The sequence below is a fragment of the Cucurbita maxima genome, unplaced genomic scaffold (genome assembly GCF_002738345.1).
Source record: "Cucurbita maxima cultivar Rimu unplaced genomic scaffold, Cmax_1.0 Cma_Scf00005, whole genome shotgun sequence".
NCBI classification, from domain to species: domain Eukaryota; kingdom Viridiplantae; phylum Streptophyta; class Magnoliopsida; order Cucurbitales; family Cucurbitaceae; genus Cucurbita; species Cucurbita maxima.
Genome location: NW_019272021.1, coordinates 3,223,000 through 3,249,678, shown reverse-complemented (window position 1 = coordinate 3,249,678; position 26,679 = coordinate 3,223,000). Strand labels below are relative to the sequence as shown.

General features: G+C 33.9%; 4 protein-coding genes across 10 annotated transcripts; 2 read left to right on the top strand and 2 right to left on the bottom strand.

The window, feature by feature from the left end:
* Positions 1–448: 448 nt before the first annotated feature.
* Positions 449–1,656, bottom strand: LOC111479505 (calmodulin-like protein 3). Its single transcript, XM_023124205.1, has one exon. It carries the CDS (start codon positions 1,332–1,334, stop codon positions 882–884), a length of 453 nt encoding a protein of 150 aa, XP_022979973.1. The 5' UTR covers positions 1,335–1,656; the 3' UTR covers positions 449–881.
* A 4,305-nt stretch (positions 1,657–5,961) lies between these two features.
* LOC111479409 lies at positions 5,962–24,416 on the top strand. 7 transcript variants are annotated; one of them, XM_023124057.1, is made up of 8 exons: positions 5,962–6,061; positions 9,190–10,055; positions 10,801–10,838; positions 10,917–11,112; positions 11,487–11,580; positions 12,291–12,410; positions 20,412–20,414; positions 24,406–24,416. In XM_023124057.1, exons 2-5 carry the CDS (start codon positions 9,195–9,197, stop codon positions 11,499–11,501), a joined length of 1,110 nt encoding a protein of 369 aa, XP_022979825.1. In that variant the 5' UTR covers positions 5,962–6,061; positions 9,190–9,194; the 3' UTR covers positions 11,502–11,580; positions 12,291–12,410; positions 20,412–20,414; positions 24,406–24,416. The 7 variants fall into 7 exon arrangements, with proteins under 7 accessions (XP_022979825.1, XP_022979828.1, XP_022979823.1 ...); XM_023124060.1 differs by lacking the exons at positions 20,412–20,414; positions 24,406–24,416 and having other exon boundaries at positions 9,190–9,620; positions 9,726–10,055; positions 12,291–12,458; XM_023124055.1 differs by lacking the exons at positions 20,412–20,414; positions 24,406–24,416 and having other exon boundaries at positions 12,291–12,458.
* On the top strand, positions 16,234–19,957 carry LOC111479334 (serine/threonine-protein kinase-like protein ACR4). Its single transcript, XM_023123922.1, has 2 exons — positions 16,234–16,548; positions 16,847–19,957. The coding sequence occupies exon 2, from the start codon at positions 17,111–17,113 to the stop codon at positions 19,823–19,825; it is 2,715 nt and encodes a 904-aa protein (XP_022979690.1). The 5' UTR covers positions 16,234–16,548; positions 16,847–17,110; the 3' UTR covers positions 19,826–19,957.
* Positions 20,776–26,402, bottom strand: LOC111479456. Its single transcript, XM_023124136.1, has 11 exons — positions 26,204–26,402; positions 25,754–25,830; positions 24,085–24,160; positions 23,913–23,985; positions 23,741–23,792; positions 23,572–23,633; positions 23,384–23,447; positions 22,215–22,272; positions 22,039–22,125; positions 21,599–21,692; positions 20,776–21,186 (listed from the first exon to the last, which is right to left on the bottom strand). Exons 1-11 carry the CDS (start codon positions 26,281–26,283, stop codon positions 21,094–21,096), a joined length of 816 nt encoding a protein of 271 aa, XP_022979904.1. The 5' UTR covers positions 26,284–26,402; the 3' UTR covers positions 20,776–21,093.
* Between the last annotated feature and the right edge of the window lie 277 nt (positions 26,403–26,679).

Genomic DNA, 26,679 nt, shown 5'->3' with positions numbered 1-26,679 from the left:
AATAATAATAAACCAAAAAAAAAAAAAAAAAACATAGAGAGCTCTCATTGGCGAAGGGACATGAGAAATAGGGTCGGACTAGATTCAGTCGGGCATCCATTCTTAATCAGATTCAAAAAGGTTCGCTCAAGCTAGAGAGAGCATTCCACTAAATATTTGGTCGATTAGTTCGAGGGGAGGTGTTCCGATGAAAGTTCCATATTGACTAATTTAAGAAATGATCATAAGTTTATAATCAATAAATACTATTTTCATTGGTCTGAAACCTTTTGAAAAATTCAAAGAGTTTATGCTAAAAGTAGACAATATTATATAATTATGAACCAGCATAATTGTGCTAATGGCCCAATTGGTATGAAGCATGCATAGTCAAAAAAGTTAAAATTATAAAATAATAAAAAATAATATATGGAGGAAATTATAAAAAAAAAATCAAGAGAAAAAGGAGAGCACAAAAACATTCTTAGTTGCAAATTAATTAAAGAAGGCAAAAAAACATAGTAATATTCTGTTGGTGCGCCGACCCGACCCGACAGTTAATTTTAAAATTACATGGAATAAAAAAAAAACTGAAAACACATTCACGTATTTAATATATTCTCAATACGTGTCAAAGGGCAATTGGCTAAAAGAGAAACCAATGAAATGTGGATGCGTGGATAGAGAGCACACATATTCCATGCAACTTTGTGTAATGATCACATCCTTCTTCTTCCTCCATCTTCTTCTTCATCGTCATCTTCAAGGTTTTTATATACAGACTCTAATGGGAAAAACACCCTCTCTCTCTCTCTCTCTCTCTCTCTCTCTCTCATCCTCTGGTATTTTTTTTTAGAGTTAATTTTTCATTGAACGTGTGTGATTAAGTGAGAAAGATATCATCAACCTAAGGCACTAAATCCACCTCCCTTCATCATTTGCTTAAACTCCTTGTAATTCACCATTCCATCTCCGTCCACATCCACCTTCATGATCATTTTCTTGCAATCCTCTACAGTTCTCCCTTGCTTAAGCCCCAAGGAAGCAAGAACCGACCTCAATTCGTCGACGGTGATGAATCCGTCGCCGTTCTGGTCGAAGACGTTGAAGGCTTCTCTCATGTCCTCTTCCTCGTCTTTCTCGTCCATAATCGATTGGTACAGTTCACCGAACTCGTCGATATCTACGCATCCGTCGCCATTGACGTCGATTTTCTCGATCATTTGAGTCAGATCTTTATCAGGGATGAAAATCCCCAAATTCTCCAACGAATCGCTTAATTCCTTCTGAGTGATCCGTCCGTCGCCGTTGCGATCGAACATCTGGAACACTCTTTTCAGTTCCGTCGGATCCATTAGTTAGTGATGGTCTGTAGATGAGATCTCGGTCGGCTCCGGCGACGGCAAGAGGAGATTAAACCGTAACAGAGGAGAAGAGGAAGAAAAATTAGTGGAAATGGAGGGAAGCCAAACAGAGAGAGAGAGAGGAGGAATCAATGTGGAAATGGAGATGGTAAAAAAGGGAGAAATCGTGAGCGAAAAATGGCTGGCTTGTGGTGGAAGCTTGTTTGGTTCCCCACAAAATTTGGGAGAGAAAATAGGGTTTCAAACAAACTTCTAGACACAGAGAGACAAATGAAGAAGATGAACCAACGGTTTCCATGGCCGACCCCTTTTTGAAGGGCTCGCAAATGGTTCACGCGTTTTTTGGGTCACTTTTTTATTTTTATTTTTATTTTTATTTTTAACGAAAATTAATTTTTTTTATATTTCTTTTTCGCTTTTTTTTGAAAATAAAATAAAATAACACAAAATAAAAACGCGTAACCATCCATTCTTGTGGTTTGGTGGGTGAATTTTGCCTACTAATTAAATTTTTAATTCATTTTTTCCTTCTAAATATAATATAATTCTTCTTTATCTAAAGAAAATTCACAAATTATTTTATGAATTTAAAAACTAAAACTTTTTGGTATTTTTATTTGTTGGTACCAATTTTTCATAATTAAATTTGAATTGGAGTACACGGTCCAGTTGGGAGAGTTTGAAAAAGCTTTCGGATGTAGCAGAAATTTCAGAGCAACTCAAATAGAGTTCATAACTCAATCTTCAATTTTTTTATTTTTTTATTTTTTTAAAATCATATTTATCGATTGTAATCTTACTAAAATCTCATAAAACTCAACGATACATTATTAACATTAGTTAGAAACGTCAAATATCTTTAATTTTTATAGTAGGGTAGAATTGAACCGTAACTCTATTTTTTAATTGGTCGAGTTAACCCAACAAAAAAAAAAAAAATGACAATCTATAAACCGACTTTAATTTTTTTTAAAATGTTTTTAGAGTGTAAAACAATATTCATTAATAATATTGTATTTTTATTGTGGAAACACTTGTTCTATTATTCTACACGTTATTTCATCTTTCTAACTTGGAGAATATTCTTTGCTTCAAACGTTAATAAATATGGTTTTTTTTTTATAATAATTTTTATTTCATAGTTGTTTTTGTGAATATTTTATGGAACCAAATAGCAATATTTAAATGTAATAAAAACATATTTAATTTTTTGTCATACGCCATTCGTTTTTATATACATGAAGTCAACGTATACTATCTATTATTTTAATATTGTATTCATAAAAAATTTGACAAATCCAACTCGATCTCTACCTTTTAAGTTAGATTATGAATTAATTAAATTAGTTCGTGAATTTCCTAAAACTAAATTTAAATTTGTTTTGTTTTTATTTAATTTCATAATTATGAAGTAAACTTAAAATATATATTAAAATGGAATGAGAAATCTTAATATAACTTTGAAAAAAAATAAATATATATTTAATAAAAGTTATTTTAGTCGAAAAAACTCTGAATAAATTAAATCTCTAAATTTTAATAATTTTCCCGCTAAATGATATAAATTAGTATGAAAAAACACAAAAGAATTTAAACTAATAAATAAATAATTTACCATTTTAAATAAATTAAAACCCATAAAACATTAATTACAATGTATACATTTTAAATTATTTAATTGGACGTTGACGAAAAAAAAATCGTACCGTTAAGGGGAGTGGGTGTAAAGAGAAGAGGACCGTTGGAGGGACAAAAAAAAATTGGACCCGTATATGAGGAGATTTTTATGCCGTGGACGCCCAGAATACTTAGATTAATGGGGTGCTGACACGTGTCTCTATTTCAACTACATCAGTTAACGGCTATCTTCCAAAATTGCCGTTGCTTTCTTTCAAGGGTCCGACATTTTATTTTATAATTATTGAATTAAAATTTATCAATGTTACCATCTTAATGTATTATTATATATATATATATATATATATATATATATATATATATATATTAACAACATGCAACTCACTATTTTTCTTAGAAAAAAACATGCCACTCACGAAGTGGAAGTCACGGCATTATTTATTTACTTTTATATGGTAAAAAAATATTTATTCAATTACTTAATAATAAAAAATAAAACTTTTAAATATATGAATGATATATATATATATATATATAATCAAAATAAAAAATAATATATTTTTTTATTATTCAACAAATGTCTCATTAGCAATAAATGAAAATTTAGGACTCGAATGTAACCTAACCCAAATGTGAAGGACTAAAAATATAATTTTTAAACTTAAAAATATTTGGGTTCGAGTCCCTAAACAAATTTAAAAAACAAGAGGCTGTATATTAGGTTTCAAAATAATTCAAAAGCGAAGGACTAAAAATTAAATAAAGGAAAGTTTGAGGACGGAATGTAAAACTTAAATTTGTCAGTCTTATTGGCCGAGTGTTAAAAGAAATAGTTGACTACTTTAAAAGTCACGACCGGCCATACTAAATACGGCATTAAAATTTTAATTATATATAATAATAATTTAATTTTGGATATAAATTATGTGGGAAATAGCTGGTGCCTTGCAAGGCAATACTTTATAAAAGTGTCCCAATTTTAATTTAATATATATATTTTTTTTAATCATAAAATTAGTTATATAAAAATTAATTTAAAAGGACTAAATTTAAGATTAAAATTTTTAAAAATCTAAAGCAACTTACTCAACTCGATAATTATTCCGTGTTTATAAGCTAACACGATTAAAATTTGAGAACAAAAACTCAAACGAGTATAAATAGATCTAAAGTTATAGAAACCATACATATAATAAACACTGAAAGGAAATATTATTGTTATAATGAGTCGAAAGTGGCTCGGGCTCTTTCTAACATGTCTCCGAAAAAGCAAATGGGATATGTAGGCTTAGTTTTATGCACAATAATTGGGTAACCGATAATGTATTCCAAAGAAGAGGGAAATAGAGAGAATAACAACTGCTGTCAGATTCTAAAGTGACAGCTAGGTGACCACTAGATTTCTTTTTTTTTTTTTTTTTTTTTTTTTTTTTTAAAGTTGATAATCCAGAAGGTGATGAGCTGGAGGTTTTTGCTGACTCATTTGATTCCTCAATCACAGCCCACATTTCGCCTCCAAATATTAAAGATCCACATGTCATTATTTTCACTATATAATAAATATTATAAAAATAGAATCTCCTCCATAATTATTTTATTTTTTTATTACTATGATTTTTATTTTTCTTTTTAAAAAATGTTTAAATTAGTACGAAAATATTTTTATGATTAATTTATAATTTATCCTAATATCTATAAGCTTATTTTCTAAAAATAAAAAACTAAAAACTAAAATTATGATAACTATTTTCATTTTTTATTTTTTAAATTTATTCTATGTTTCATTTCCACTCTTCTTAAATAAATACATGAATTTTTGGTCAAATTTAAAAAATAATATTAATTTTTGAAATATTAATAGAAGGTGGACAGTCAAATGACTATAAAAACGAGCCCTATTTTTTTAGTTTTCAAGTGAGCCTAACCAAGCCTTCGAGAGCCTCACTCTTTTAAATTGACCTCAAATTCAATGGTTTCTGCGGTCTTATAAATCACTTATCTTCAAAATTAGATTTATTAATCAATAATAAGTACGTAGAATTAGACATGCCTGGATAAAACACAAATTAGTGATTTTTTAAGTCAAAAAGTCTTCATTTTGAGTCCACTTAGCTTGATTTTGGTTTCCTCGATTCCAACAGTCTTGGTTCTTGTAACTTAATTATAATAAACTTTGTTTTAACGATGCTAATACAAAACTAGCTTGATGTATAAAACATAACGTACAATTCTAAAGTCGACCGTTTAATCATTCACCATTGTAATCATTAAACTAAAGAAAAAAACGGTCTTGTTTGAGCTCAACAATTATGCAGGTAGAAACCAAAGAATCATTTGAGACAGTAACTAATGTTTTATTCATGAAGTTATGTTCAAGTTGACAAATTCCCAGTCAAATTAATATACCATTTAAACAAAAACGTCAATAAAATAACTATACCAATGACATTTAATGTGGACAATAAGTCTCCAACGTTGACGCAAAATTTGAGGGAAGAAAGTTTCATATGATTTGATCGTACTTCAACGATGAACATGTTTATTCAAAAGATGGGGTGACCCAGAACGAAGTAATTAGGATAAGGCGATCGACAAGAGATGACTCAAATGAGGTGACCTAAAATGATAGGATTCGAGATAGAGTAACCTATGACCATGGAAGTAAGTCAAGTGGAGGAGGCATGGGCTTAGTATGTCACGTGAGGAGATGGGTTTACCTCGACCTATAACACCTAACACCTAATATATTAATTTTTTTTAAATTAATAGAAATTTGAATTTTACATTTCAATGAACTTTATAGCTTTTTAATTTTTTTTATTTTTTTTTTATTTAGCATGTTTGAATTTAAGTTAAACTAGTCAAAAATTTATTAAGTACGAAATTGAAAAAATTTAGAACTTTATTGAATTACAAAATAAAAAATAAAAAATAAAAAATAAAAATAGAAGTAGAAGCCTTGACTGTTTGAGAATTAAGATCTTATTCTCGAAAGCAGTTTCCTTAATCGACTCTTCGCTAAGTAAAAGTTCGAACAAATCGTTACTATCTGCTTGCTTTCTTGGACAATTTCTATTCAGGTACCGTAAATTTTCTTTGTAATTTCTCAGTTTCTTTACTTAATGCGTGTAATTACCAGAGATTTGTACTACTTGTGTCAATGGAATCTAGATTTTGTTTTGACTCAGAAGCCAATATGTTCATTATATTTCAAAATTTTGTCATTATCTCGATTTTCTCGGTAGCCAAACAGATTCGTGATTGTGAAACACAATGGGAACTTCCGACGTTCTGGAGTTGGAGACATAACGAGTTTAATTTGCTTTACGGAATTGGTTTTGTTCACCATGGCTCGGTGACTAGAAGTGGAAGTGGGTTGACTTTCGATTTGGGGAAGTTGTCGTGTTATGTTTTCTTTTCTGAGCTGACCGGAGTTTAGATTGTTCATATGTCTGTCTATTTGATTGGCTGAAGGTACTGACTATCCCTAACTTCCCTGAATTCATACCTCAGGTCCTTAACTAACTTCGTGTAGCTTTGTTGAGCTTCCCTGCAGATGCATATTCATGTGTTGTTTGATGAGGTTAGAACTGAGGTTGGTTTTACTTGTAGGAATTTACCTAAGATTTTGATCGTTTTGGCTTGTTGAATGATAAAGAATTCAGTAACCTGCAGTTTAGAACTTTGTGTGGTGAGCTTACTTAGAAGTTAGAACTTGAGCTGTTTCCTGTTTCCTAAGGAACTGATTATGTCACCATTGCATAAGTTAAATAAAAGGGGAGGAGCTGCTTTGGCTTTATAGTGTTTCAGAAAGTTCCAAGAGCTGTGTTCTTTCAAGGTTTTCGTTGTCTCCTGTGAACGAGCCTCCTTATCCTTTCCAAGTTTGTTAGATAGAAATGATTGCCCATGAAATCTTCTTTTTGTGCAAACCTCCAAACTGACTTGGAAGCCATGGCAACATGTCTTATTCTAGGTTCTCTATACTTAAGTCCCCTGCCTAATTGAAACCTCTGTGCCACTTGCATTGCTTGGTTTTTTGAAAAAAGGCTTAGAGGAGCACATTAAGAGGAGTGTAGGTTGTAAGTCCCACGTTGCTGACAGGAGCATGCTGCACGGTTTGAAAAATACGACTATGACACTTGGCAAGCTAGCAAGCTAGCAAGTTAAGGTTGTTTTAAGATTACTCTACTTCCTTTGGGAAAGTTTCCATGCATACATTTCTCTAATCTGTTCTTGATTCTTTCCACTATTGGATGTAAAAAAGTGAAATTTGAAGGGTCGAAGTGTATATACCACGTAGGATAAAGATCCCTTCTCAGACTACAGCCCCAAAATGATCTTCCTGGAAGAACCTCCAGTTTATCAGTATTGACGCTCACAAATCATAGATTATCTTGTTGATATTCTCATACAAGCTACCTTTTACAGAATTTCCAGGATTTTGAAGGCTTTTGTTTCTCTTCTTTTCTTTTATAATAAGAAGAATTTTTTATCCTTTATTTTGGAGTAGTGATTATGCGTAGTTGATCTGAAATTACTTAAGCGTGTTCTGCCTTCAATTTGCCCAATAGATTTTTTAATAATATGATCGTGAAGTTTATCTTCCATCTGTCGTTTCGGGAGAAGGGAAGATTTTATGGCAAGCTGGGATGTGTGGTTTGTTATGGGGTCTTTGGGAGGGAGAAATAATAAAATTTTCAGGGTCTGATAGGGAGTCGTTTGATGTTTGGTCCCTTGTGAGATTCCATGTTTCTCTTTGGGTATTGGTGAAGAAATCTTTATATAATTATTAAGTCTTATTTTGCTTGAGAGTCCCTTTCTGTAAAGTAGCTCCTTTTGTGGGGTTTACTTTGTGTATGCCCTTATATTCTTTCATTTTCTCTTAAATGAAAGTTGGGTTTTTCATAAAAATAAGAAGAAAAAAAAAGAAAAAAAAATCATTAGCCACTAGTGATGGTTGTGCTGAATCGAATTCTTCCGCAGCTTTGTTTCATTACAGAGCCTTTGAGAGCTTTTTCTGAAACAACCTTCTTAGAAAATCTGCAATAATCATAACGAGGAATAGGAAAAGAAAAGTTTCATATCCAAGACATTCTTTTACTTCAATTTTACCTCTTGGTTTACCGTCATGAGAACCGAGAATCTAGTTTTAGATTTGCATTTGGAAAGGAATCTACAAGCATTGATAACCAAACTAATTAGGTGGAAATCTGCCCTGCCATCTGTTACTTTCTTCGGAAGACATGTAAAGTTCTCCTTCAGGAAGTATCTGCACCTCTAAAGAAATCCTAGAAGATGCTAACGATATAGACTACAATGACATCCCAAGATTTTTTTTCAAGAATTTGAAATTTTAGAATAAAGAAGAAATCTAATCATGTCGGGGTTGTAATTTTATGTAAAGAGGGCATCTGGTGGGGTACAAAAAGAAAATTTTCATATGCATTAATTCGATTAGTTTTCTATGAAAAAATTAACTGCATTATATAAAGGGTCAATACTGTGGTATTGCTAAAATTTTTGTGGCTCGGCTCAATTGACGAAATCAAAAGTTTAATGTCTATGTGTAACAATGCGAATACATTGACTGTGAAAAGTATGATTTGTGGTTTACTTTTTAGTATTTTATAAATATATTATGAATCCAGTACCTATAAATCCAAATGTATCTTTCAAATTTTTTTTCCTCAAGTTTCTTTGTGATTCATCCACCTCCTAAGATTTGCTTGCCAATGGAAAAATATAGCAGGAATCAATTTTCATTGCACAGTTTGGAGCAAAGCGAGTAGCTTAAGCTTCAATTCTTCTCTGGTGTATTGGTCTTTCGGTCTTGTCATCTATTGTTTTGCATGTTTTGTATCCTGATAGTTCTTCTTGCTGTATAAAGTAATGGATGAAGATCTTTTTCTTGTTCAAACTCTTCCTCTTCAGGAGGCCAATTGAAAAACAGAATGGGTGGTCAAATCAGTTTATAGATGTGAAAATTGTTTGTCAATGAATTATTTCCTGCGTTTGTGAAGAAGTATTTAAAGATTTAGCAGTTTGTGAAGAAGTATTTAAAGATTTAGCATTTATTTTGCAATGTAATATTTGAACTATGTCCGTACTAGAATGGCTTTGGCAGTGTAATAAATTATGGGAAATCATTAACACTGCTAGTCAAAAAGTGATCCAAAGAGTAAGCCCTGACTAGAACTATTGGTTTCAGGTGATATGACGGGAAACATACCTGAGATCCAAAGTAGATGTGTAGAGAATGATACTTGTCTTGCTGACAATGCAAATGCTTCTGCTGGTTCTCCTAAAACTTCTCCAGAAGTCTTTCCATCTGCTATTGAATTCTATGTCTGGTCTGATGAGGGGATTAATCTGTTCGTGGATTTAAATTCTAGCCCTTTGGACTGGACCGAAAGATTAAAAAATGAGGTTTACATCTGTGAGAGCATCTACAGAGACAAATGTCTGCAACAGAATCTCTGTTGGTTTAAAGGTCATAAAGAATTTGCCAAGTCTTTTCAGTGGAACAATCATCCTGGCCTGTTGAAGGATGACTATTTACAGAAAGAGGCTCCATCCAGTTCGAACCTGATGACAGATAACTGCATGGTGACTGACCAACTAGATGAAGCTAATGGATCTGTAATCTTCTCTGCAATTACGTCTCGTGCCATTAATGCAGATGCATCTGAGCATATAGATGAAGATCAGACAATCATTTCTTCTGAAACTTATTTTGATGTGCAGAACCAGAAACTTGCTGGGTCTGAAATTTGTACTGAAGAGGATAATCGTGAAATGAATCTTGATAATGATATGAACAATGCTTTACGAAAAACAGAAATTTCTGATCCAGGTTCTGGTGGTCCATCTAGTCTTTCCACATCAGACCATCAAAATCTTATAAGTGAAATTTGTGAAACTTCAACACTACAGAATAGCTGCCGTATTTTAAATCTCTCTGTGGATAATCCAGGAAGCTTAGCCGCTGGTTCTATGGACATGGAATCATCCGATATTGAACAATGCCCTACAGACGTTTCTGATTACAGCTTGCAAACAAGTACAGAGAAGTTGGTAAGGTGTTGTTTCGTTGCCAATTTGCTTGTGTTCTGCATCCAGGAGTATATCATGGTTGCTATATTTCTAATTTTCAAAAATCTTCAAATTGCGTACAATTGTCAGTCTGATGATCATCCCATAGGCTCTTATCCCCACCTTGTTCTCCTTTTTTTTTTAGGGGGTTGTTGGGGGAGGAGTCACACGTCGGCTAATTAAGGGGTTAATCATGAGTTTATAAGTAAGAAATATATCTTCATTGGTATAAGGCCATTTGGGGAAAGAAAAAGAAAAAGAAAAGCCACGAGAGCTTATGCTCAAAGTGGATAATATCATATCATTGTGGAGATCCGTGATTCCTAACAAGGGTATCTAATACGCTGTTTTTTTTTTAATTAAAAAACAATAAAATTGTGTATGATTATAGATATGGATGAAGCATGGGAGTTGGTTTGCTTTTAGCTTCTAGATGGAGTTTTGGGTTAGAATTCTTTTATTATTAATTCCTTGATAATAGCCAGTTGGCTAGGCATTCTATGAACTCCTTTGACCTTTTTATTTGGGATGATTCTTATTATTTTCTATCTTCCTTTTTGTACATTATTCTTGTTTGATGGATGTTTCACGTATATGGATAATGAGCATTTTTGCAATGAAAATCTTGATACCTATTTTTTTCCTACCATAAAAAAACGAAGAAATTACAGTTGTTTTTCTCGCTTCAATCACTCTATGGATTGTGATATGATATCTTTGCTTGCAGGAGAGGAACAACTTAAGTGCTACAATGGAGATTTCAGAGTAAACATTTTTCTAATGCAAGGCCTTTTAACTATTTTAACTTGTGGTTTGATGTCATCATTCCATTTTTTTTTTCAGATACTCTCAATTTCCTGAATCTTTGGAGAAGCTGTTGCCTGTATCTCATATTCTCGAGTCTAATGGAGCACATAAGAGGAAGAAACTCCCTAAAAATGAAACAAGACGTTGTTATAGTGAACCAGATAGAAGAGTTGTAAGAAATGTAACTAAAAAACGGGGGCTGCCTAGAAGATCCAGGCGGCTCATTTTAAAGGTCCAATACTCCATTCATTAGAACCTAATATTTATAGTGCTTTTGTTTCATGCGTTGATTCATTCCATTCTCCATTTCCAAGCATCTATTCTTAATGAGCCTCCTTAATATTGACAGAATTTCTCTGTCTCCTGTCTAATTTTTTTACTGCTTCGTTTTTTTTAACGCGCTTGATGTGGTAGGGTAGAAGATATACATGTAGGAAAGTTTAGTAAGATTGTGAAATATATATTCTTGTTATTATGTTGGGTCTTCTCACTTTTGCTATGGAAATACTTAAATTTGGTTGTCTGCATTTGGAACTTATACCCCTTTGTATGATTTAATTCTTATCATTTGATGAAAATACTTACGCGTATAGTTCTTTTTATTAGACTGTGAGTTCGTAAAGTGCATTGGGAAATGATGGAACATGGAAGAATCAGTTTCTTCACATCTACAGTGGTCTAAGGAAGAATCACATTAATAGTACGTATGACTATCTTTATTATGTGTTTGCTCCTGGAAAGGCTGTTTGTTTTGAGAAAACCAACACATTTTAAAATCGACCAGCTTATTTTAGAAATGTATTACTCCAACAATAATTTTTGGAACTTGAATTGGCTAAGATCATATCACATAGATGGTATAATAGATGTAGGCATCCAGATTTGAGATTAGATCTTATAGTACCATTAAATTAGTACCAAACGTGATTCATAATTCTTAGAATTGTGGATTGTTGTTGCTGTTGTCATGGGATTGTTTCCATCTGAATAAAATGCTTTCAAGCATCGATGATCGAAGATTGCACAGAATTCAAAGGTTAACTTTCGTGTTTATGCATTTTCAAAATCGGATCGTTCTAATTTTAAGGCAAGGCCTGTTTGGAATGATTTTTCAAGTAGTTAAAAAAAGGATCTTTTCAAAATGAACATAGTACGATTGTAATTGACATGTACTACCTCTCTTAAGATTGGGGATTCAAATCTCCGTACTCCACTTGTTATAAGTGATCCGTCATTCCATCGAACATTTTTACCTAAAGAGATAGATCCCTATCACCGCTTAGGAGGCGGAGTCTTTTGTTTACCCCACACCCATTAAATACAAATCTAGCTTTTTGATCTTTGATGATACTTCCAACTGCCCCTAACAAGATTGACATTTTGTGTCCCTAAGATTGTAACTTGTTGCAGGTTGCGTTGAATCAAACATCTTTTTCCTGGGAAAGAACAAGCTTGTATGCAGGTTTCTTCTTCAGTTGGATGGTAAGAACTCTTTATCATGTTATGGAAGAAATCATGTGTGTAATGCTGGTGAGTTTCTTATGTGAAGGAATTCGTATTAACAAGATTCTTTAGTGACACATTTCTGATACTCACTTTAATAAAAATGAGTTTTAGATTGAAATTGGTCCTAGAACATTCTCTCTACAAATCTCTCCCTTCCCATCTAACACACTCTATCTCGATCCTCGGACAATCTTTTCCTCGAATCATCGTAAAAATATATGAAGCATTTCATAGGAATGAGCATTGACAGAGTAGTGACACCTTTCCCATCCTTGCCTCGTGTACATCTCTAAATCTGCCACACCACTTTTTCTAACAAGTTTTATAATATCGCTGAGTTACGTGAGACACATGATTCATTAATGTAGTTTTCAATTGTCCACTTAAGGAGTATTGAATTATAAGCTTCCTTGAGCTTTTAGGCGGTATGGGCTAGACTTTAAATAGATTCTACTGGTGCTTCATAGGTTCTTATGTCACCACTTATTAAAATAATGTAGTCGGTGTTACCTAAATATTAAACTGACAAAATAGATAAAAAATTAAAATATCAACCATCTATCAATTTTTTAAATATAATACATCAACGAACCAAATAGATATAACCGAGTGGGTCTAAGAAATTGAATGTTTTTTTGACGTACCTAACTCCTTTTCCAACTTACCAATATAATTCTAACATAAGCAACAACTACAATTATATGTTGTTAGATAAAAATTTCAATTATGATTCGTGTTATAATTTAATATTTTTAATTTGGGAATATAATTTATTTGACTAATGTTATCTTATAAAAAATAATTTTAAAAAATAAACTAATATGAGCTTATTAGGACTAATAAAAAATATTTGATAATGGATTTTTCTACTTATAATAATAATAATAATAATAAATAAATAAATAAAATAAATAAATAAACTTGAGGTAAAGGTAAGGCCAACCAAAGCCCTATCCTCAATAATACAAACACAAGTCTTAAAAAAGGGCATCAATGCTTCTCCTTCAATGCTCTTAAATCCTTTCATATATTATTTCATACTTCTTTTACGACATTTTTGTCACCAACCGATGTGAACGTAAAAAATTTATGAGCGTTAAAAAAATTCAATGACGTAAAAACTCAATCATCTCAACCTAATCAATACTCTCTAGGTCGGGTTATGAATTTATTTGAGTTGACTGAAGTATATAAGTATATATATACCTGTTTTTATCTCATTTTAAATTAAAAATAAGGTTGGATTTAAAAAATGTTAAATTTACCAATAATTAGATTGAGCCTAAAAAAATGCTCAAACCCAACTCAACCCAACCCATGAACACCCACGAACATAATTGTTGAACTCGAGCAAAAAAAAAAAAAAATTATTATTAAATCAAGTAGAGTTTACAAAATAGAGTTAATATAAAAATATAGATATCATAAATGTCTTACCAAAAGTCAATGTTGAAATAAATAATTAAAAATAGGCACAAAGGCAATTGCACTTAAAACATACTAAAGAACTCATTAAATAATATATATATTATTGTTATTATTATATCTAAATTAAAAAAAAAAATACTAAAATTTGATTTAATATTTTAATAGTCCTAAATTAGAATTGGTCTCCACAAATTGGGACATTAGAAATCCATTTTCAACCTTTCTCACAAACTTATAAACAAAATAAGTCTGACCCGTTTGAATCACTCTTGTTTTGGTATAACGAGTAGATCATAAGAATTTGAACCTTTGATTATAAGAAAAGAAGTACGCGTTAATTACTGTTGAGCTATGCTTAGAGGGTGTTCAAACGACTGCATAACATGAATTTTAGACATGATGCGTTACCGTTAACATATTTATAAAATATTTTTAAATGTAACAAACAAAACAATATTAATTTTATGAAATGATTTTAAATGGATCTAAACGAGATCCCAATAAGATGATGAATATGAAACATTTCAAGACAAGTAGATAACGTGGTCATGTCCTAGCAGATGTAATTATCATATAATAATTTTTTTTATAGCATCATATGAGAAATTAAAATTTTAATTTTAGTTTGAATAAATTTACGAGGTTAGCACCGTTGTTTAAACGTTTATAGCTACATCAATTATACTCGTAATTAATGATCATGATTTCGACACAATGTAGCATAAGAAAATAGGGTCTACTAAATAAATCGAGCCAAATTTGACGAGAAAATTATCGCTCATTAGTCTAAGTAAATAAATATTCAAGTTATAATGTTATGATCAGGGTATTAAATTTTCGTGAAAATGTTGAAATATTTTAATTCATTAAATTAATAAAACCCTAAACCCTAAACCTTAAAATTGTCTGATCTCGACATCATCATTGACATCGAGAAAATAAGTAGAAATTTACTTCAAATTTAATTTACGTTTATTCAATTTCTTTCTTTAAAATTTAACTTCTTTTGAAAAAGAGTTCCATAAAAAGAAGATTTACAAAAATAATAATAATAGTTATTGTGAATAAATAAAAAGTTAGTCTTTATACAAAATAACAGTTCTATATCACGGGTTTTGCTTTAAGATTGAGTAATCATATAAAACGTAGTTACGAGTACCGAACCGATGCTTCATGGATAAAAACGTAGATTATGCAGTAATGTCTGAGAATCAAAGATCAAAATATAATTACGAACACCTCACCGACGCTTCATAGATCAAAATATAGATCAGAGGTGACAGTTTATCGAAAAATTATGCAACAAAATTAAAAATAGAAATAAATTAGGTTAAAAGATTTCAAACATAAATCAAAATTTGCACCCAAACTTTTTGACTCACTTTTTGACCAACTTTACTTCTTGGTTCAAATCATAATGCATTTAGAATTAAATGGTCTTGAAAAAATATAAATAAATAAATAAATAAATAAAAATAAAGTAAGAAACTTTTTTTTTTAAATAATAGAAATAATACAATTATTTTTAATATACCATTTAAATGTTTTAAATTTAAAAGAAGAAAAAAATAATTTTAATTGTGGTCATCAAAATTAAAATCTTAATTTAATCTCAAATTTTTATTTTATTTTTTTAAACATGAAAAAAATAAAATTTTCTAATGACTTTTAAAAATATCTTTTTCATTTAAATTCCATTAAGATTCTTTTTTTCTTATTTTATATATTTATTTTGATTCTTGTACTCTTAAAGACGAACATTTTAGTTTTTAATTTTTTTTTTTAATTTGAAACGTTTATAAAATGTATTAGAATTAATTTTTCACATTGGAATTATAAGAACCAAAACGTGCGTTTTTTAAATAAAAGAACTATATGAATAAACAGTTTTGAAAGTAGTGGACAACTTAAATGAACGGAAGTAGTTTCAAAATGTATAAATGTCAACATAAACATAGTCCAACTGTAAAACTGCTCATTCGTTTGAGGTCGGAGGTTCAAATTCACGCATTTTTTGTACTAAAAAATGTGAGCGCGTAGATTATAACCCTTTTTTTTTTTTTTTTCTTGGAGTTTTACAATTGCACGATCGAATTCTCGATACCCATTGTGAGATCCCAATCGATTGGAGACGGGAATGAAAGATTGCTGATAAGGGGGTGAAAACTTCTCTCTAGCACATTTTAAAATTGTGAGGCTGAGTACGACATGTAACGTGCTAAAACGAACATTATTTGCTAACAATGGGCATAGGTTGATACACCCACGATATCGCTCGTTGCCAATAATGTTTTGACTGGTTGAAGTATGATGACGGATGAAGTCAAACCTAGTTGGAGTATAATAAAATATTTGAAAAAAAAAATTAAGAAGAAAATTAAGGATATTTTATTGGAATAGAAAAATTGTAACGGCACAAATGAAGCAACGGATAAAAGAAACTGAAATGATGAAATTAAGAACTCAGCAGCGAAAAACCACAGACACATAAACAAAAATGGTGGAAAATGCTTTTTTCTGATAATCCCAACTGCCGTTTTTGATTTGGACAAAAAGTACAAGAATTAAATTCGATCGAGAGAAAGGCAGAGTAGCGCCTTGTTTGTTCCATTAATTCTCCCGTTTCTGTGATATGCAGTGACGGATAGCTTCGAAACCAGAAGACGGCCATTCCAGTTTTTGAAGAAATTTGAATCGGCGGACAAGAAGACAATGCCGCTTCGATTATTCGTTGGTGAGGTCAAAGATTGATCGAAATCGTTTAAAGAAAAAGGGAAAAAAGGGGCAAAAGTAGCAGTGTTTTTGGGGGATTGAGTGGTGGAGTGCAGTAATCCAGGCATGAAAAGATCAAAATCGCATTAACTTCTCATTTAATGTCTTCACCTACGCTTTTCCCAATGTCAGAAGTTGTAGTTTCGGCATTTAAGTTTCTTTTCTTTCTCATTTCATCGCAACCTTTTCCCTTCTTCTTTTCTTGCTCTGTTCTTCCTTTTTCCCTACAGCAATTCTCATGATTCTCTTCTTTTTTCTAGATCGGAACGCGATTTCGTGGAAGCAGCCATGGAGGTTTAATGGGTAATTTTGTTGCTTCGTTTTTGCCTTATCTGAATCTGGTTGAATCTGAGGAATATTTGCTTTATGAATGTATTGGGATTGGGAACAGAATGGGAGTGGATTTTACATTGCTTGCTTCTTGTTTTCTTAAATTGTAATGTTTTTCTGTTTGTTCATGGAACATTTGAACTGGAGATTGTTCTTCATTCTTTGAGTGATTGATTCTTTTGTTCTTGAACAAGATGTTTGGCTGGAGAGGTGGATTGTTTGTAGAACTGGTTGTTTTTGCAGATATGTGTTTTTTAGTGTCTGGTTTAGGTTCAATGTCTCCTGTTGCTGTGTCTTATGGCGAGAAAGGGCCTGTTTTCTGTGGTTTAAAGTCAGATGGGTCTAGTCTTGTGAGCTGTTTTGGTTCAAATTCAGCCATAACTTATGGAACCCCTTCTCATTTCCCATTCATTGGTCTTACTGCTGGTGATGGGTTTGTTTGTGGGCTTCTTTTGGATTCAAACCAACCTTATTGTTGGGGAAGTAGTGGCTATGTTCAAATGGGTGTTCCTCAGCCTATGAGCAAAGGAGCTCAATATCAAGAAATCAGTGCTGGTGATTATCATCTCTGTGGACTTCGAATGCCTTTGACTGGAAGGCGTAGGAACATGTCTTTTGTGGATTGTTGGGGATATAACATGACTAGAACCTTTGAGTTTGATGGCCCTATTGAGTCGATCTCGGCGGGGTCTGAGTTCAATTGTGGACTGTTTTCTCTTAATAGAACTGTTTTCTGTTGGGGTGATGAGACAAGCAGCCGGGTGATCAGTTTGATACCTAAAGATATGAGGTTTCAAAAGATTGCCTCTGGTGGATATCATGTTTGCGGGATTCTAGAGGGCATGCGGTCGAGAGCGTTCTGTTGGGGAAGGAGCTTAGACATTGAAGAGGAGATTTCGGTAGCATATTCGGGTGAAGGAAATGTAGACTTGGTTCCTGTTGATCCATTAGCTTCTGTTGTGGGGGGCAAGTTCCATGCCTGTGGGATCAAAAGCTCGGACCGTGGTGTGATTTGTTGGGGCTTTACAGTCAAACCGAGTACTCCGGCACCGGATGGGATTAAAGTTTACGACATTGCAGCTGGCGATTACTTCACCTGTGGAATTCTAGCTGAAAAATCTCTCCTGCCTGTCTGCTGGGGGCTTGGATTTCCTACTTCTCTACCTTTAGCTGTCTCTCCTGGAATCTGTAAAGCAACTCCTTGTTCTCCGGGTTTCTACGAAATAAGCCAAGACAAAGCTCGGTGTAAGTCGCCAAGTTTTCATGTTTGCATGCCCTGCAGTACTGCTTGCCCTCCTGGGATGTACCAAAAATTTGAGTGTTCCTTAAAATCTGATAGGCAGTGTGAGTATAATTGTTCAAGTTGCTTTTCTGGTGAATGCATATCAAACTGTTCATCTATGATATCAAATGGTTTGTTGGTGAAGAAAAATGGTAAGCTCTGGTCTATGCAGCTGCCAGTTCTTGTAGCTGAGATTGCTTTTGCTGTGTTTTTGATAGCTATTGTGTCAATAACTGCGATCTTTTACGTTCGATACAAGCTACGGAATTGCCATTGCTCAGGAAAGGAGTTGAAGTCGAAGAAGAACAAAGTGACAGCCTCTGCCTTCCAGAAGGAAAGCTATAAAATACGTCCCGACTTAGATGAGCTTAAGATAAGGCGGGCTCAGATGTTCACCTATGAAGAACTCGAGAGAGCAACGTGTGGGTTTAAGGAAGAGTCTATCGTAGGAAAGGGGAGTTTCTCTTGTGTTTTTCGAGGTGTTTTGAAGGACGGGACAGTCGTAGCAGTCAAACGAGCTATAATGTCTCCTAATATGCAGAAGAATTCAAAAGAGTTCCACACTGAACTTGACTTGTTATCAAGATTAAACCATGCCCATTTGCTTAATTTGCTTGGTTATTGTGAAGAAGGTGGAGAGAGGCTTCTGGTTTATGAGTTCATGGCTCATGGCTCCTTGTACCAGCACCTCCATGGCAAGAACGAGACCTTAAAAGAGCAATTAGATTGGATAAGAAGAGTTACAATTGCAGTTCAAGCAGCCAGGGGAATCGAATACTTGCATGGCTATGCTTGTCCTCCCGTCATTCATCGAGACATTAAGTCGTCAAACATTCTCATCGACGAAGAGCACAATGCTCGAGTCGCTGATTTTGGCTTGTCATTGTTGGGACCAACAGATAGTAGCTCTCCATTAGCCGAGCTACCAGCTGGGACACTTGGCTATCTCGATCCCGAATACTATAGACTTCATTACCTTACCACAAAGTCCGATGTGTATAGCTTCGGTGTTTTGCTACTAGAAATTCTCAGTGGTCGAAAAGCCATTGATATGCAATATGAAGAAGGTAACATAGTAGAATGGGCAGTGCCTTTGATAAGATCTGGAGATATATCTGCAATTTTAGATCCGATATTAAAACCGCCCTCCGATATCGAAGCCTTGAAGAGGATTGCAAATGTAGCTTGCAAATGTGTGAGAATGAGAGCTAAGGAGAGGCCATCAATGGACAAAGTGACAACTGCATTAGAGCGTGCTCTTGCCCAACTGATGGGAAGTCCGTGTAACGAACAACCGATCTTACCAACTGAGGTGGTTTTGGGAAGCAGCAGACTACACAAAAAGTCATCTCAAAGATCATCGAACCGTTCAGTGTCTGAAACGGATATAGCAGAAGCTGAGGATCAAAGGTTCGAGTTTAGAGCTCCATCGTGGATTACCTTCCCGAGCGTGACGTCGTCCCAGAGGAGGAAATCCTCAGTGTCAGAAGCAGATGTTGATGGAAAGAATTTGGAAGGAAGAAATGTAGGGAATTGTGGAGGTGTTGGGGATGGATTGAAGAGTTTAGAGGAAGAGATTGGGCCTGCTTCCCCTCAGGAAAAGCTGTTTTTGGAGCACAATTTCTAAAGTTGACAGACTCTTCAAAACAAAAAAACAATCAAAATTCCAAAGCTTTTTGAGTTTTATTTTCTCTAACAACTTACTTTTTTGCTGTTGTATGTTCCAGTTTGTGAATACCCATTTCTTTGAACATCCTTATATTTAGCTGCCTCACTCATTTCTTCTCTAACTTGAACTAAGTGTCAAATTATAATGTGAGATTCCACATGGTTAACGAGTGGAACGAAATATTTTTAGTATAAAAATCTTTCATTAATAGACACATTTTAAAATTTTGAAGGAAAAACCCAAAAAAGACAATATCGGTTAGTAATGAGTTTGAGCCGTTGCATATAATCTTAGTAATGGTTTGTTGTTTGTTCTCCTTCCCAACCAATGTGAGACATCACAATCCACCCTCCTTCGGGGCCCAACGTCCTCGTTGGCACTCATTCCTTCCTCCAATCGATGTGGGCAAGAAGACTGACACATTGTTCGGTGTCTGGCTTTAATACCATTTGTAACAACTCAGATCCACTGCTAACAGATATTGTCTTCTTTAGACTTTCCCTTTCGGACTTCCCCTCGAGACTTTAAAAAGCAGTGGATCTAGGCCGTTACAAATCTATTAGCTCTCTTTTAATTGTGATTACTAAGTTTTGAACTTTAAAATTAATTAATCAGTAGTTAAATTATTCAAGTTCCTCATTCCACTAAAGGCTTTGTCGTTTAGTGGTGAGTAGAGTGCATAAGCACCAAGAGTGACCGTGGAGAACAAAGCTTGAGATACCTATTATTCCAACCCATTGAATGAAGGACCGGAATGAAGGCCTTGAGCCTCAACCCAAATGACCAAAGCAGGCTAAAGATTTCTGTTTGGTCGGTATAAACAAGCTTTCATTTAGAGTTACTTAATTGGTGTTTTATCCATTGAATTAAGCTTAAAAATGAAAAAGAATACGAGATCCACTCTTGGATGAGTAAGAACAAAAACTATTTCTTGAACAGAAAAATGTCTTGACTAGTTCTACAATTCGCCGTTTTTCGATCTCCTTCAACCTGTTACATTAATCTTACAAGAACACTTTGTAGTTACCATTATTCTCCAGAAAATAACTGAAGATTTGTACATAAACAAATAAAGTAAACTGTTAAGCTGAAAACATACTTCCTTCTATCTGCTGCATGAAACGATGGAATTCCATAAAGTAAACTGTCAGAGGATGCATAATTCTTCGAACTTTCAGACCCATCTTTGATTTTGATTTGAACTAAGAACATATCTAGAAGATGTGCTAGGCGCAAGGACAAAGCCTTCTGGTATGCGGGTGTGAGCCATCGCAAGAGAGCATTGGCTGTGCGCTGCTGTATAAGCATGCTCCTGGATTCTGGTATTTGTATACACTAAATATAAGAACTCTATAGCATAAAAAAACACAGCTGCTTTCATGCATCATTTCCTTTATAATACATTCAAAAGAAACTCTCAGTAAAACTTAGATATCTGGGGAAAGTTCAGTTTTAATATCAATAAAGGAAGAACACAATCTATTTGAACTGGGTGAACATGATCATGAACTAAGTTTGGTTGGGTACCATTAACCTTTCAATCTATTTGAACATCAAGTAATTTGGTGTTTAAATCCCAAAATATCAGTGTAACAGTATGACATTTTCATTCTTCCCATGCCTTTCGTTCTTATTGATTATTCGAACCATAATCATCCAATTCCATTATGCCAACAAATAATACTGAGAATCACGTCTAACTATCAATACAAAAAGAAGAGGACAACATACCAGTTCTTTAGGAGAATTATAAGCAACTTCAGCAGGTTGATCAGGCCCAACACTTGATAAGCAACCTCCTTTGCAGCTCAAGTATTTTTGCATACTATCCCAAAATAAAGAAAACAACATGAAGATGAATATAAGAAAGTACACAATTCATAATTCATAAGTCATCGACCGTACACAGATTAATTGTAACTGCCCAAGCCCACTGCTAACGGATATTATTCTCTTTGGGCTTTCCCTTTTAGACTTCTCCTCAAGGTTTTTAAAATGCGTCCGCTAAGGAGAGGTTTCCACACCCTTATAAAGAATGCTTCGTTCACCTCCCCAACCGATGTGGGATCTCACAGTAACTACATCCACTTTTTTTTATTCAGAAACACTTAAATCAAGAAAAATTCTAATGGCTTCATAAGAAATGGAAAAGAAAACAGAAGCTTACTCACATGTCACAGTGATTTAGGACCATAATCTTGTTTGGGATGCATGATTGTCCATTTGTCTTGCAAACTGAATCACATGACTCTCCTTGTCTATCATACATTCAGTTAAGAAGAGTATAAGAAAGATGGCAAACAATGTAAAAGGATGCAGACCTATAGATAACTACCCTGAACGATACCTTCCAATAATGACGTTGACACCGTTGAGTTTGAATTCTAGTTCCGTGCCGTTGACTCCTACAAAGACCAATAAGTATAATAAATGTTTTAGATAAGAAATTAGAAAAGAAAAAAAAAAACATGAAAACGACATGCTTAGAAAACCTTGTAAAAAATACAATCCTGATTTTGAAAACAAATCACAAGCATGACAGAAGGACGGAAGAAAATGGAGTTCCAAGTTCTCTGAGGCGTCATTTGGCTGTGGTTCATGGGTGGGTTTGGGTTACAAATTTGTTTGGGTTGGTTGGATTCATTCATTAGTTTATGTTGAACCGCACCGACCTGAATTTATATAACTAATTTAACAAAATATTTGTTTGCTTACAAAATAGGTGAAGACAACCTAGGTACAAATTTTGTGTGATGGCCGAAGCCCACCGCTAGCAGATATTGTCCTTTTTGGGTTTTCCCTTTCGGGCTTCCCCTAAAGGTTTTTAAAATGCGTCTACTAGAAAAAGGTTTTCACACCCTTATAATGAATGTTTCGTTCTCATCCCCAACTAATATGGGATCTCACAATCCACCCCCTTCGGGCCCAACATCCTCGCTGGCATTTGTTCCCTCCTCCAATCGATGTGGGATCCCCCAATCCACCCCCTTGTAACGCCCAACATCCTTGTTGGCATACCGCCTTGTGTCCACCCCCTTCGGGACTCAGCCTTCTCGCTAGCATATCGCCTGGTGTCTAGCTCTGATACCATTTGTAACGGCCTAAGCCCACCGCTAGCAGATATTATCCTATTTGGGTTTTTCCTTTTGGACTTCCTCTCAAGGTTTTTAAAACGTGTATACTAGGGAGAGGTTTCCAAGAAGGCTATTACATGAATTACACTGAATCTAAAAGAAAAAGTGAGAAAGACACCTGAAAATGGAAGATCAGCACAAATATGGAAATGATGGCAACAAATGGAAAATGTAGAAAATCAGGGACTGCTAAAATATGAAACGCGCCTGAAAATGGTTTTTTAAAAAAAGGTTACACATGGAACTTAACCTCTGTGCAATTATTTTAAAAATCATAATCCTTACATGGTTTGAATTCATTTACTAAAGTAGCTGAACTTTCCACTGCAATTTACAACCGCCAAAGAAGGAACTCCTATCTAATTCAGCTTTATCAGCTAACCTGAAGAATATGACGGCAGAGAAAAGCAATGATGGTAATCGCTGCGATAAGCATTTTCGTGCACCTGAAAATTGTAAATTCTATCAAATAACTTGACTGTTAAAAGAAAAGATATGATGTCAGATTATGACGACACCCCGAATTTTATTTTAAACATTTAGAAGAAAATATCAATGCAGGACACTTACAACACTCTCCGAATTATGACGACACCTCCCAACACAGAAATCAAACACACCGGCATATGTCCCTGCAAGATTTAGCGTAGTTTGAAATATTTAATTAATGTCTTTGGAATAACTTGTGAAAAAAAAAATGTTTTAAACAAAATTAATTTTTCTATAAGTACATCATTACCTGCAGTGGAAGGCTTAGCAATTTTTATTTTTAGTATTTGCTCCCTTTTTGTCTGCAAGCAGCATCCAGAAAGGCGCCAATATTTAGATTCCAGCTCAAATTCATAAGGAAAAAGAAGACTAAATAAAAACAGAATGAGGCATTATAAGAATCAAGAAGAAACCCATCATACCCTTGAAGGATCCTGGCAGCATGAAACACAATATTCGTAGGAATTGCAACATTGTGAAACAAGATTGCACCCACTGCAAATTGTAAGCAGAAAAATAAATACTATGCTCGACAGAGCTCGAGCTCTTACACTCATCATGAGCCATCAAAGATTTATCTGGAAAAAAACTCACTGACAAGGAAATTTTTCCCCTTTCCCTAGGCAGCAACGAGATAGTGGATCAAAAGACGAAGCATCACATACATAGCCTGCATGAGAGCACAATAATGATGCTGAATGGAAGAAGTATACATTTAGGACTTTCCAGAAGTTACAAGTTCTGACAAAACATGTACGTAAAAAATTTCAGGACTTTCCAGAATATTTAGCATTCTCTAGAATACTATAAAGATCTAGATAAGATTATAAGCAGAATACATGAGTATTGTCATAGCCAAGAAAGGCAGAGGTAATAATTGAGAATTAAACTCACAGATGAATATCTAAATAGAAGTGGTAGAAATTAATAATGAACAAGATGAAGGTATCACTTAACTTAGCACATTGAAGTCTTGAAATGCTTTTTTGACTGAAACATTGACTAAGAAGAGCATAACAAAAAGCAGTAGGCAGGGAAGCACCAACACATAACATCTAACAGCAGGTTTTGAGGCCAATTTAAGGGGTCTAAGATAGTTAATCTACGGTCTCCCAATTCTCTCTCTTGCTCTCTCTCTCTCTTCTGAAAATGGAGCTTAAACATATGGAAGGACTGTTTCCAGTTTTTGAAGAGAACTCTGATAATGATTTTGTATACAAGAGGGATGAGACTAACAACCACTCTAGTCAATCCAAGCTCAAACATTCAAGAGGCCAAGGAAATATATTCAACAGCAAGAAGATTTGATCCTTGACAACACTGTGTGTATCATTGGCAATGGTGAGTCCATATCCTTTTGGACTGACAATTGGGGTTCATCTCCTCCCAAAGCTGCCTTCCAGACTTCACACTCTCTCAAGCCGCAAGAAATCAACCACTGCGGCATGTTGGAACAGAAATAATGCCTCTTGGGATCTTGGCTTAAGAAGACACCTAACAAAAGAAAAGATCATTGAGTTGTCCCTCTGATCCACTCTTTTACAACCCCCTTCTAGACCTACGGTGGAAGACCAATGGAAATGAACCCTAGACACTAAAGGTTCCTACAAAACTAGATATCTTTCTTACAAATTATCATCCAGTGGTAGTCTACATCATAAGGACCTATACACGAATATATGGAAAGGCCCCCTGGTGTGCCCTTAGTCAAAACCTTTCCTCCTTTAGGAAATCAGCCATGGACGCGTCAACGCTGCCATTTGGTCTTCCCCAGTGTTCCACTCACATTCCAGATGCTTCTTATGGGTCACGCTTTCAAGAAGGAAAAGGAGCACGTTATTTAAACTTCCCTATCTTGGTGTAAATTCTCCTCATACTTTTTTTAATTACAGCCTTAAATCTCTTAAAGCCCGCTGGTCTTGCTTTTTGTAATTCTCATGGCTATTTTAGGCAATATGCAATTCCATATAATAGCTCTAATGATTTTCCTTCTAAAAGTTAGATTAAGTGGCAGACATCTTCAAGATCAGAGATTTAACACTATGGCCCAACCAAAGAACTGTGAATCAAACAAATCCAAGTGAACTCGCACAAAAAAGAACAAAGAATTTAAAACTAACTTGTTCACCAAATTTTTCAAACGCCCCTAATAAAAAAAAAATTGAAAATAAGTAAAAAAAGGCACATATTCAGGGAATTTCAATGTAACTGCAAAAAATGAAGAAACGAAGTAGCACTACGAGTTAACGAAAGAAATGCTTACCACTATCATCAGTCAGTAAATATCTTCCCTGAACAGTGCTCCTACATGATCTATTTACTACTAACCCAATATTATTCCTTCAATAAAAAATAATAAACAAAAAAAGAACAATAATTTAGTAAACAAACTGAAATATAACCCAGCTATAATGACATAGAAACAAAATGATATGAATATAGAACATACAGTATTTAACCCATCAAGAACGAAGGCAAGAAAAAATTGGAAGTCATAAAAGATGACGAGAAAATCCACTCGTAAAGAGCATTAAGAAAACTAATGAGACTGAAAATCCATTTATAAATGGATTCCAAAATTCAAGAATCTAAACAGCAACATTCTTCCGTTTGGTTTCTCTGTAATCGGGAACAGAACAATACGAAAGGCCAAAATCCTAGAAAGAACAACGCAGATGGGATGAATTAGAAACTGAAAGTGAAAAAAACTCACCTGATAGCTGAAATTATTGAAGGAAAGAGGAGGAAAAATTGGAAGAACAAGAGAGATAAACTGATGCGCTGTGTGGACATTGCGTTATGAATTTGGTTAATACAAGAAATGATAATTGTGTGGGAAGTCGGCGTTTAAGCGCAGATTCGACGGCTTCCCGCCTGTCTGAGCTCTCCCTCCGTTCTGTTCTCCATGGAAATTGCTGCCGATTGAAATATATAATCGATCGAATTTTTCTAATGATTAAATTAAAGTCTTTTTAAAAAAAAAATAATAGCTATAAATAGATAATAATAATAATAATAATATATATAATTTAAAACCTAATTAAACATTGCAATTTATGCGATAAATAGATAATAATAATAATAATAATAATAATATAATTTAAAACCTAATTAAACATTGCAAGTGTAATTTTAACAATCTCAAATTTTGAAAAATGTTATATTGAATTAATACACGAATAATTTTGT

What these genes read in the sequence shown, in the direction of transcription:
- LOC111479505 (XM_023124205.1), bottom strand. Translation starts at nt 1,334, where the DNA reads ATGGATCCGACGGAACTGAAAAGAGTGTTCCAGATGTTCGATCGCAAC.
- LOC111479456 (XM_023124136.1), bottom strand. Translation starts at nt 26,283, where the DNA reads ATGTCCACACAGCGCATCAGTTTATCTCTCTTGTTCTTCCAATTTTTC. An exon ending in GGGGAAAAATTTCCTTGTCA is followed by an intron (nt 23,986 to 24,084) that starts GTGAGTTTTTTT and finishes TACAATTTGCAG; the next exon opens with TGGGTGCAATCTTGTTTCAC. An exon ending in GTCATAATTCGGAGAGTGTT is followed by an intron (nt 23,448 to 23,571) that starts GTAAGTGTCCTG and finishes TACAATTTTCAG; the next exon opens with GTGCACGAAAATGCTTATCG.
- LOC111479409 (XM_023124057.1), top strand. Translation starts at nt 9,195, where the DNA reads ATGACGGGAAACATACCTGAGATCCAAAGTAGATGTGTAGAGAATGAT. An exon ending in AAACAAGTACAGAGAAGTTG is followed by an intron (nt 10,056 to 10,800) that starts GTAAGGTGTTGT and finishes CTTTGCTTGCAG; the next exon opens with GAGAGGAACAACTTAAGTGC. An exon ending in GCTACAATGGAGATTTCAGA is followed by an intron (nt 10,839 to 10,916) that starts GTAAACATTTTT and finishes TTTTTTTTTCAG; the next exon opens with ATACTCTCAATTTCCTGAAT.
- LOC111479334 (XM_023123922.1), top strand. Translation starts at nt 17,111, where the DNA reads ATGTTTGGCTGGAGAGGTGGATTGTTTGTAGAACTGGTTGTTTTTGCA.